The sequence below is a fragment of the Mustela erminea genome, chromosome 15 (genome assembly GCF_009829155.1).
Source record: "Mustela erminea isolate mMusErm1 chromosome 15, mMusErm1.Pri, whole genome shotgun sequence".
Taxonomy (NCBI): Eukaryota; Metazoa; Chordata; class Mammalia; order Carnivora; family Mustelidae; genus Mustela; species Mustela erminea.
The window spans coordinates 10,805,253-10,817,604 of NC_045628.1; the positions used below are offsets into that span (position 1 = coordinate 10,805,253).

Consider the following 12,352-nt stretch of genomic DNA (forward strand, 5'->3'; position numbering starts at 1 on the left):
AGAGCCGACACCAATTATTTGTTGATTGATTTTAATGGCTGAATTCTTTTCTTTTAAATATATTTTATTTATTTATTTATTTGACAGAGATCGTAAGTAGGCAGAGAGGTAGGCAGAGAGAGAGAGAGAGAGAGGAGGAAGCAGGTTCCCTGCCGAGCAGAGAGCCCGCTGCAGGACTCGATCCCAGGACCCTGAGATCACGATCTGAGCCAAAGGCAGAGGCTTAACCCACTGAGCCACCAAGGTACCCATAATGACTGAATTCTCAAAAACAACACAACCGTCCAAGTATCAGAGTACCACTATCACAAGCTAGACTCTAAGACATGAGCTTTTACTGCCCACCTGCCTGGGCTCACCAACCTCTGGTCCAAAGTTTTCTTACACTCTTCTTTCCAGTTTCTCTCTTAACTCAGCCAAAAGACCCTCCAGGCATAATATCCTGCAAAACTGAAACTGACTGATTTCGTTACACCACTTCTGAAGGCACAGAAATACAGAACTAAATTTAACGGCAAAGAAAGAAGTATAATTAATGGTATATTACTTGTGTTGAATCAGATTTTCCCTAAAGATATGCAACTTTCCAGAAGAGAAAAATAATTCTGCTCATTTCCTTTGATAGGGCTAGAGCTTAAACTGTAGCAAGGGAGCATAGAAAGGAGTCTAAAATGTTCAGTCCAGGCCAACTGAAATGATAGTTCTTGAAATATTTTCTTCCTCATTTTCCCTTAACTCCAAAATCAAAATATCATCCTCCCCATTTTCATTTATTTTCCAGAATCCAAGAACAATATTTTTTCAACATCAGAACCTAGTAAGTATATATGAAGAATACATTCCTGTGTATCCTATGTTTTAGTTTTAAGCAGAGTCATTCCAAAGGTCAGTATTAGAACCTTTAGTAACACTGTCCTAGTCTACAAATAAATTGGGATAATAAACATATATAACAGAAAATTTTAATGCAGTCATAAAAACAGGCACTTGCCTGTGAACAGTGCCTAGGATAGCTGGACAGATGGGAAGCAGACGGGTAATCCCAAATGGGCAAAATGACCTGGCCTCAAACATATGGAGAAGATCCTGGATTAACTTCAGTGGCCACTTCCTGCTGTCTCTTTCAGGCACGTATATCAAACAATCAAAGACGATACAGTTCAATGTATCAAATACCTGCTCTAGGGAAAAACAAGGAGAGGCAAATAGAGTGATATGAAGAACAAGAGATAGCAGCCACTCAGAGAAGAACGGACATGAAAATAATATGATGGGAGACAGTAAGACATCCACGTTAAAAATTCCAGAGCTAGGTGGGTATTTCTGAAGTGCTTACAGGCAGCAACAACATAGAGCATACTCTAAAAACCTGTCATGATTTAGGATTTTGAATCCTAGCGGAACTGAAGGAATACCGAAATGGGAAGTAGAAACTCTAAATTCAGTTACTGGCTTTATTATATTACTGGCCATGTTGCCTTCTCAATCTCTCTGAGCTTTGGTTTCTTCACATGTAAAATAAAGGCAGAGATTAAATAATGGTCCTTCTAACAACTTATAATGATTTTTAAAACTGTGTTCCTATCTCGTACGAGCATTAAGAGAATTACAGTGTCCGTGCTGGTAACACCCTATCAAAACAAAAATGTAAGATACTAAGTTTATCCTGGAAAATAGCAATATTAGGTTTTTAAGTAGAATTCTGAGTTTTCTTAAGAACACGGAACATTTTGTACTACTGCCAAATGTACAGTATATAATAACCTACATATTTAGAATTTAGAAATTCTAAATGCCTCATTTTCTTCTCCACAGTAATGAGACCTAACACCAGATATGTGTAATACAGACATTCGCATAAATATATGTATGCATATATATGTTTGTTCTAAGTTCTTGAAGTGTTCCCTGGTTGTCTCCTTCTGCCCACTATTTCATAACACATCACCTTCACGGATGCATGAGCCAGGAAGACATAAAGGCATACAGATGGGGGCGCCTGTGCAGCTCACTCGTTAGGCGTCTGCCTTCATCTCAGGTCATGATCCTGGGGTCCTGGGATCAAGCCCCGCATTAGGATCCCTGCTTGCCGGGAAGCCTGCTGCTCCTCCCACTCTCCCTGCTGTGTTCCCTCTCTCACTGTGTCTTTCTCTGTCAAATAAATAAAACCTTTAAAAATATATACTTAAAAAATAAAGCATACAGAAATCCGGAGTCTACGTTGCAACTTACTGTAACTTTTAAGTAAAACTTTAGAAAGGACAAGAGGCCAGAATGTTAGGATCAAAACAGAACACACTGGTAATCTAGATGCATGTGCAGTTAAAAATACCCAATGTCATCCCTTCTCATCCATACTATCAATAAGATTTTTAACCATAATTCATTAAATATTTACTTAGTAACTATTATGTTGGAATTGCCAGATGTACACTTAAAAGTAATAACATAAGTGGTTCCTGACTTCAGGAACCAGCAGTAGACATCTGAATGAACTAACCACACAAGTGTAAAATTGTGTAGTTCATGTTAGGGTTATATTTGTAAAAATTCAAAAGATCAGGAAAAAGAACATATTATTCATTAGTTTTTTTCTTTCAAGGTCCCAAATAAAAATCATTTTTAATTTCCCTTGATACTAAAGATAAAACTCTCTGACACTGAAGTTTTAAAAGAACAATCAAACCAGTAACTCTGTCCTATAAAATCTAAGCTAAGAAACTGCTTTGTAAATGTTTTCAAAAGCCTAATACATGAAGCGGACCTGAATTTATACACAGAGCCTAATATGACTGACTGATCTCACACACTGAAGCACTCTAAATGGATATAAATAACACTTGTCATTTGTGAAAGAAAAATCTCATCTTCATATATCCCCAAATTCATCGGAAACATATGTACATACTTCTGACTTCTACCTGAATAACATTACTATTAAGTCACACAGAAGACCTGCTGGTTTCTTTATCTCACATATTAACCACGTTTTTAATGCTCACTAATGGGATTTCTCTCTCTCTCACTTGAGCAATTTTTTTTACCACTGGAAACACGTACTGGTAACTCTACAGTGCTAAATTTCACATTCCCATCATTACTTTATTAAAAGCTTCATTTTATGAATAAAAACAATAATCAGGGGGTTAGAGCCTCTGCCTTCGGCTCGGGTTATGATCCCGGGGTCCTGGGACCAGGTCCTTCATCAGGCTCTCTGCTCGGCAGGGGTCCTGCTTCCCCCTCTCTCTCTCTGCCTGCCTCTCTGCCTACTTGTGATCTCTTTCTCTCTGTCAAATAAATAAATAAAACCTTTAAAAGAAAAACAACACAATAATCTTCCTAAACATCTTCATTTCCATTAAATAGCATGCAGTATTCTGAAATTTTTGGTGCTAATTTTCATAAAGTTTTAATCATTAGAGTTCCTGCATATCCCCATATAATGGAGCAGCAGGGAATACAAATTTGAATTGGCATTCAGAAACCAGAAGATCAGGTAGGTTAATGCTCTGTCTACATGTTTAGCTTCAACACTGGACTCATACATACATAGCTGAATTCCTCACTCAACAAAACGATAGATTCTTGCACATTCATGAGTCACTCATGAATACTCAAAATCACGAATGTCAACAGTCTAGGATACTCTATGTTAATAAATCAAGTACAGTATGGGCTAAAAGCCTTAATTCCAAAATAGAAAAATTATGCATGATAATAAGGTATAAAAGTAATAACTTTAATACAGTAAAATACTTCAGTGCATACAAACCTTTAAAGCCATCGGGATATACATCAGAGAGAAATTTAGTGTTGATGTCTCCTTCTATAAAGCGTGAGTTGATTATCACCTCTCGGAGTAATGCAATATTATGCGTAACACCTAAAAATAAAACGGTATCAGATCGGATTAGAGAACAAGTGAGTTAAAAGTCTCTTCACATCTACAGCAATTTATCATCTGTGTCTTATGACCAAGCAAAAACCAGACAAGACTATTCATCTCCTTGACTTCAGGTAACAACAAAAAATGTCTGAAGCTATGGTAGCAATAAAACACCAAAAGCAAACTTAAGAAGTTTATGCTGCCAAGTCAATTCAGGAGGGAAATTAATGTCTTTTCAGTAAACAGTGAAAAAATTGAAACAACTAGATATGCATATGGGGAAAAAAAAAAACCCTAACTCAGACCATATACCAAAATTAACTCAAACTGACCACAAATCAAATGTAAAACCTAAAACTGTAAGACTTACAGAAAAATACAGGAGAAAATTCTGATTATCTTGAGGTAGGCAACTGATTCTCGGGTAGTACACAAAAACCATGAGCCACAAAAAAAGAAAGTATATTTTATCAAAAGTTGAAAAAGTCTGCTGCAAGGAATACAGTTAAGCAAATGAAATGGCAAGCCACAGACTGCCAGAAAATGTTCAAAACACAAACATCAGACAAAAAGCTTGCATCTGGAATATATAAAAATGTTTAAAATATAGTAAGATGACAGGGATAACAATGGGGAAAGGATCTGAAGGGACATTTCACAAAAGAAGATACACAAATGAAAAGTTGTCGCACATTACCATCATCAAAGAAATACAATGAGATGTCCCAAACACCAAATTTAAGTGGCTAAAAGACGGAAATAGCGTATGTGTCAGTGAGGATGTGGGAAAACAGAAGTGTCACACACTGTGGTGGGGATATAAGCGGCACAAATACTTTGGAACTGTTGGGAAGTTCTTAGAAAGTTAAACACATACTCACACATATGATTCAAACTAGTACCTCATGAATATTTGCCCAAGTTAAATAAAAATATATATCTATACAAACAGTTATACACAAGATTATTAGCTTCATTTACAATAGTCAAAACTGGAAACCATCTAAATGTCTGTCGCTAGATGAATGAATTGGCAAAATGTGATTTATCCATTCAATGGAATTCTATTTAGCAATAAAAGGAAGTGAATTACTAAAATTCGCAAGGATGAGGGCGCCTTTTTGTGGCTCAGTGGGTTAAGCCTCGCCTTCAGCTCAGGTCATGATCTCAGGGTCCTGGGATCGAGCCCCCCATCAGGGTCTCAGCTCAGCAGGGAGCCTGCTTCCCCACCTCCCACCTGCCACTCTGTCTAATTGTGATCTGTCAATTAAATAAATAAAATCTTTTTAAAAAGTTTTATAAAATACACAAACTAATTATGCTGAATTTAACAAGGCTACTGTAGGAGTCTGTTAATACAAAATTTCAGAAAAGTCTCAACAACCTACAGTGACAGAAAGCACGTCACCTGGTTGCACTGGGACAGGGATAGAAAGACGGTGGATTGAAAAGGCAATGAGGAAACATCTGGAGGTGATAGAAATATTCAGTAGCTTGACTGTGGTGATGGCTTCACAGGTGGACACGTGTCAAAACTCATTAACCTGACCACACTACATTAGAGAAGTCCACTATGTCAAGTATACTTCCGTCCGCAGTAGAGGAGGAGAAAGAGAGAAAGAAAAGAAAGAAGGGGAGGGAAAGGGAAAGAAGCTTGTGCTCCAACAGGAAACTCAAACACTGAGCCTAGTACACAAGGAGTCCTACAAAGTTCAGTTGGTTGTGGTAGCTGTGGTAACTGTGGTAAGTTGTGGTAACTGCCACAAGAAGCATTCGAAGGGCATCGGGGAAGTTCTGTGAGACAGAAGGACTTCAGGAAGGGAGTATCTGATTTTGGTCACACACATTACTAAGATGTAAAGAGGAATAAAAAGGGAGGATGGATCTTGTCAAACCCAGGGGAAGCAGGAATTCGCTCAGGCTTCCACAAGAGGAGCAGGACTGGAGCGTGAGGTTTGCTAATTCCTTCCACCCTCTCCACCCCACTTCCTTACCGTCCTCATCTGCACAGTTCCGCTGCAAAACTAACCTAGAAAGCCCGATTCTGATCTTTCTATTCAATCTAACAGAGTGCTCACTTTCATGAAAATAATTCCAAAGGAAGCAAAGAATCAGACCATCAAGCTCATGCACCAGATCTACCCCTGACCTTGGGTAAGCTACTTCGCCTCTCAAAGATTCGGTTTCCTCATCTGTAAAATGCTGGTCACAACAGAAGCTATCTGGCTTTATCATCATGAGGTCTGAAGGACATGATGCTTGAGGCACTACCAGCCGCCGGCGCTGGCACATTAATGTTGAGCTCGTTGTCATCCTGTCATGCGGACGGCCGCAGTGCAGAAGAGAACGTGCAGGACAGACACATCCCAAGGCAGCCCCGCCGCACCCAGAGCCGCACCCAGAGCCTCTGCGACCACCTCCCTCTGTAACTTCCGGTTTCACACCCGGCACAGGTCCCATTCCTCCAAGTTTACAATTCTTTATTGACAGGACACAGCCATCCTAATAGGCAGCAGTCAGAAAATTCAGCCTGCAAACCCACCCACCCCCCATTTTTAGAAATCAAGTGTTTCTGGAATACAGCAGTGTTCACAGCCGACGTTATGCGCCACAAGAGTCAAGCAGTTTTAACAGCGACCGTGTGACCCACAAAGTCGAAGCTGTTAACTAACTGTCTGGCCGTTCCTGGAAAAGGGTTGCTCCCATTTGCTATGAGGTTTTCAGCAATGTCGATACTCTGAGCAAATTAATTATTACCTATCAACACTGACTCTGTGGCTACTGCCCATATGCAATGAGGCATCACAGGGAAGACAGTGTGAGCCAACACTGAGCAACAGTATGGCGCCCGCTTTGGGGAACTTTCCGTAACGAATCACAGAATAAGAAAATGGCAAGCAGAAAAGAGATTTAAAGGTAAGAACATCATGATTCAGAGAGACTGAATCATTTATCTCAAGTTTAATAAAACAGAAATTACAACAGCAGTATATGTTGAAAACTATGGCAGCCCGTGGGGTTCCCCTAAAAGGTCCTTTTCATTTTTTCCACAGTAACAGAGCCTTAGGAGAACAAAAGGACCCCATCTGTCTTACAGCTGGACCTGACAAACTAATTCCTAGAGGAGGGGCGGGAAGGTAGAGCAAAGCATCCAATTCCAGCCCTGCTTACTTGAAAAGAATTGCTTGGGCTTCCTTTCCTGCTTTCTCCTATGGGCTTCCTGATATGGCAACGCCACTCTGGAAATGAAGGTGAAACACAGGAACACAACAGGGGTGTGGAGGGGGCAGGGGTGTATCTCCTGGAATGATTACAGAACACAAACCTGCCCCCTCAGCACAGACCAGCCCAGAGAGTTAAATGAGAAGTAAATAATTTTCGGGGCGCCGGAGTGGCTCCGGCAGTTAAGCATCTGACTCTTAATTTCGGCCCAGGTCGTACCTCAGGGTTGTGAGATAGAGCCCCATGTTGGACCCACCTTGAGATTCTCTCTCCCTCTCCCACTGCCCCCTCACCCCCCTCAAAAAAAAAGTAAATAATTTTCTATCTTATTTATAGCACTGTATTTAAGAATCTTTGTTACAGCACGTTAACCTGAACTCTAATGTATACATATGGGGGGAGAAGAGCACACCTTTCAATTTGATTTCCTCTCTCAGAGCCAACCAACTTAATACATCCAACTAGGCATTGCTCTAGGCATCTCTGCACGCTAGACCATGCCGGCTAGCAACCACGTGCAAAACTGAGTATCTCCATTCCTGCCTCAGGATACCTTATGACTAAAAGTTCTAAAAAAAACAACAACCTGGGGGAACCTGGGTGGCTCAGTGGGTTAAGCCTCTGCTTTTGGCTCAGGTCATGATCTCAGGGTCCTGGGATCGAGCCCCGCATTGGGCTCTCTGCTCAGTGGGGAGCCTGCTTCCCCCCTCTCTCTCTGCCTGCCTCTCTGCCTACTTGAGATCTCTGTCAAATAAATAAATAAAATCTTAAAAAAAAAAAAATCTGTAATCTACTCAAACTGCCTCAAAACATTTAGAGAAAGTTCCAAATTAAAATATTAATGCCCCTCCCATAGCTAAACCTTCTTGGAAGAAGTTATTAGCTACAGACGATGATCTAGTAAGTGCCATTCACAGGACACGCCCTGGACAAAGGCGCAGTTATCCCAGCCTTGCTCCGTGGGTAATGACTTAGACAGTTTTTGACAACTAACGGTCAGAAGTCTGTTGTGATTATGCATATTTTTATGAGGAAAGTATTGGAAGGTATAAAAAACTTCTGATGACACAAATGTAACTAACAAGTCATTGCAAAAATGTGACATCTGCCTATATTACAGGTGATATTTGGGTAAATGAAAACGATGTGCTAGGTGTGCTTAGAAAGACGAACTCAGTAAGCAAAAATTTAAAATAAAAGACTCCTATGAAAGGGAATGGAATCCTTTTGCTGTATGTTTTACAAACAGACAAAACTAAAGCACTTTTGAAGAAGAAAAGGGTACGGCTCACCAGAGAGATTTCTATGCACTGGCAACAACAGATGTGGCCTTCCAGGAAGAGGAAAGTAGGAGAGACTTAAGGCAAAACTTCCTGGCTGGGAGACGAAACAGAGAAAGACACAGGAGGACACAAAAGCAGGTAATAAATATCAAGAAGAAACCTAAAATACTTAAGAATTCTCACTGTTGTTAGGGCGCCTGCATGGCTCAGTCAGTGGACTGCAGGACTCTCGGTTCCGGCTCAGGTCAGCTCAGGGTCCTGGGACGGAGCCGCACAGAGGCTGCCCGCTCAGGCTCCGAGTCTGCATGAGGTTCTCTCCCTCTCCCTCCCTTCTGCCCTTCCCCTGCTCTCGTGTGCACACACAGGTGCTTGTTCTCTCTCTAAAATAAATAAAATCTAAAAAAAAAAACAAAAGAAGAATTCTTACTGTTGTCCAAAGCAAATGGAAAGCACCAGGTATTTCTGTGGGGAGAACTGAAGGAAGTACACGATGGCCAAGAGCGTGAGCGAAGGAAAGAGGGTGTGTGGAAGCGCAACAGAGCCGTGCCCGCCGAACAGCCGTGCAACGCTTCTACGTCTCTTAAGGGCAACGAGAACGGGTGAAGCAGGGCAGGTACAACCAGGTCTGAGCGCCAGGAATCATGCAGGCTGCTACTGGGAAGGGCACGGGGGAGGGGTGGGGAGTGAGGATGGGAAAAACCATTAGCGGACAACCGCAGGAGACTTGCTGAAAACCGGCAAGTCCCCCCTTGCCCCCCCCCCCGCCACACCCTCAGCACCACGGCAAGGGTGGAAGCAACACCAACAGAGAAAAGCAACTGGGTCTGAAAGAGATTCAGCAGGCTGAGAGGGCGTGGCGACGCAGCGGATGTCAAGAATGAGGGAGACGGGGTGTCTGGCTGGCTCAGTCGAAAGAACATGTGACCCCCGATCTCAGAGTTTCAAGCATAAGCCCCATGTTGGGAGTAGAGAGACTGCTTAAAAACAGAATCTTGTGCGACGCCTGGGTGGCTCTGATGGTTAAGCATCTGCCTTCAACTCGTGATCCCATCGTGCTGGGATCAAGTCCCGCATCGGGATCCTTGCTCAGTGGGGAGCCTGCTTCTCCCTCTGCCTCTGCCTGCTTGTGCTCTCTCTCTCTCATTCTCTCTCTCTCACAAATAAATATTTTAAAAAATAGTAAAATAAAATCTTGTATTTAAAAAAAAAATGAATGGGGGTGATGAGTCACTTCTGGCTCTGGCGCGCTACAGGATAGAAACCACCACTTCATAGAAAAGAAACAAGTTGAGAGGAAAACATCGGATTCGCTGTGGACAAGTTAAACTGGAGAAGCTTGGGAGAGGAGACTGATGGTGTCCAAGGGGTCAGAGATCAGAAGAGAAGGCCAATTAGGACGCAGAGCCACCCGGAAAACAAAGAAGACAAAGCCAGCAGTGTATAACTTACTCCTGGACCATAACTGAAGTTTTGGAAAAAAATATGATATTAAAGAAGGAGCTGGAAAGGATGAAACTAGAAGATCAGGGTGCAGCTGGATTTTATTTCCCAAAAAAAGTGTTCTTATGTGCAAATTAAAATTTCAGAATGTTTCCATTTGTTAGTTTATGTGTAAATAGTAATTAACATAGAACGGCAATGCAAACTCCCAGGCTTTTTGACCTTCAGTTCAATAAAAATAATACTGTTTGGACTCATATTTTGTATCTGACTTTACAAGCTCTCCTGTGACAGCCTAGTGACAGTTGACAGTATAAATTTTCTTGCTCCTCTGTGAGGCCAATGCCAAAGTAGCTGGCATCAGACTGTCTTCAGGAAACCCCAACACGGATTTCAGAAATAATGATGATCTAAAGAAAAATAAGATTGCTTTCTGACACCCAGGGATCAATTTGTGACTGAAGACATCAAAAAATTAAAAAGTATGTGGTTTTCCAGGATAAATGGTATGTTGCACTTTTATTCCACATCCAAAGTTGAAAAATAAGTGATTTTCGAAAACGTTAAGTCAAAGTTATTATAAGCAAATATTAATTTACATTTTGGATATCAAAGAGCAGAGCCATTCAAGCACACAAATGAAGCCCAGACTTTCAAAAATCTTTCTACTTGAATAGTAAATAGAGCATGAAAACAGACTTTTATCTTGCTAAAAGAGGCTTCAGGAATAAAATTACTACACAAAAGCACTTTCTCTTTAAATGTTCTCTGAATAAAATATTACCGATTACTATGCAAAACCCACTCATTATCTGTTTCTCTTTCCGAAGGACAAGAAGATGAAACAGTGGCTAATGGCAGACAACCAAAATCTAGGTGTCTCCACTGACTCCAAAGACTACTGTACAGTAATTAGTTCTAAAGCCAAATGGAAGACTAATCAAAAAACTGTTTTCTTTTCCTAAAAGCTCAAGAGAGCAGATAGATGGGGAAAAAACCATGGAACTGTTAAGAGACAGCCCACACATCTGAAAGTTATCATTTTGTACGGAGCTTACTTTCTTTCCATGTCCCGGGAAAGACAGTACTCTTTAAACCGATCCTTGTTCAAACATGAAGTCGGCCACAGAGGTACTCTGAGACACAGTTTATAACTTCAACGATATTATTAATCACATACTCATAAAAATTATGGCTCTGAGTTTTAGACAGGGAATTCAAAATGACCCCTGCCAAAGTTCACAGGGTCCCATCTGTATGGGAAATCACGACCAGGCCCACAGAAGAGAGGACCCCGAGGAGCCGCTTTCTCCCGACTGCCTGCTGTTTCCAAAACACTGGCCAGACATTAGCTGCACACAGGGCCAGGATCAAACGGAGGCCAAAAGCCACTGCTTATTTCATGGGGACTCAGAAATTAACTTTAACCAAATTACATTTCTGCTCTCAAGATTTTTTAGGTTAACAAAAGCTCACAATCAACTTAGGAGAAAAAATATTATTTGAACAACTAAGTGGTTAGCCAACAAGACAGCAAGTTGTCCTTCCTTTCCTGTCCTTTACAAAACAATTTCTTCAAGCCCTTTAGCCGTTAGAATTCATCAGATGAATCATACAGAATCACAAACGCATCTGTGTGAAATTCCTTAGCTTTGGGGGGAGGGGGCACATGCTCCTCTTCATCTATCTTTTTAATGTTTTTTTAAAAAAATAATTGCAGAATATAAAAAAATTGACAAAAATAGTATGAAGTATTACTGTATATCCTTCACCGAGATTCACCAATTGTAACATCTGTTAACACATTTGTTTTATCATTCATTTTTTCCCTCTTTACACACACACACACACACACACACACACACACACACACACGCATGCACACTTTTCCTTAAACATGTGGGGAGAAGTCAAAAAAAGGATGTACTTTACCTCTACGTACTTCAGTATTTCCTAAAACCAAGGTAAGTCTATGTAATCACAGTACAATGACCAGATCTGAAAATTAACATTGATAACAGTACCATTATCTAACCTGCAAACCTTACTCAAATTTCAGTAACTGTCTCATTTATGACCTTTACTACAAAGCACAAACTTTTTTTTTTCTGGTTCAGGAACTAATCCTGCGTTTAGTGTCACGTATCCTTGGTTTCCTTTGATCTAGGTAAGGTTGATCCACTTTTGTGTTTCTTGACCTTGACACTTCTGAAGAGTGCAATCCCTTTATTTCATACACTGTCTTCCAATTTGGTTTGTCTGCTGCTTCTTCATGATTATATCCAAGTTATACATTTTGGGGAGAACATCACAGAAACGATGTGCTATTTTCAGTGCATCATAACCTCAAGAGGCACGTGATGTTGCTATATCCCACGACCAGTGATACTAATTGTGATCATTTGGGTAAAATGCTAGGTCTGTACATTTTTAAGATATTTTATTTCCCACTATAATTAATCAGTATCTCCTGGGGATATACTATGAAACTATGCAAATACCTGTTGCTCATATTTTCACC

General features: G+C 40.7%; 1 protein-coding gene across 4 annotated transcripts in view; it reads right to left on the bottom strand.

Annotated features, from left to right (window-relative positions):
• PCCA (propionyl-CoA carboxylase subunit alpha) overlaps nucleotides 1–12,352 on the bottom strand; it is a 394,384-nt gene that overhangs the window by 183,961 nt on the left and 198,071 nt on the right. For all 4 annotated transcript variants that reach the window (XM_032314393.1, XM_032314394.1, XM_032314396.1 and 1 more), the window contains one exon: nucleotides 3,773–3,883. In XM_032314393.1, coding sequence (XP_032170284.1) covers nucleotides 3,773–3,883 — 111 coding nt within the window. The remainder of the gene's footprint in view (nucleotides 1–3,772; nucleotides 3,884–12,352) is intronic.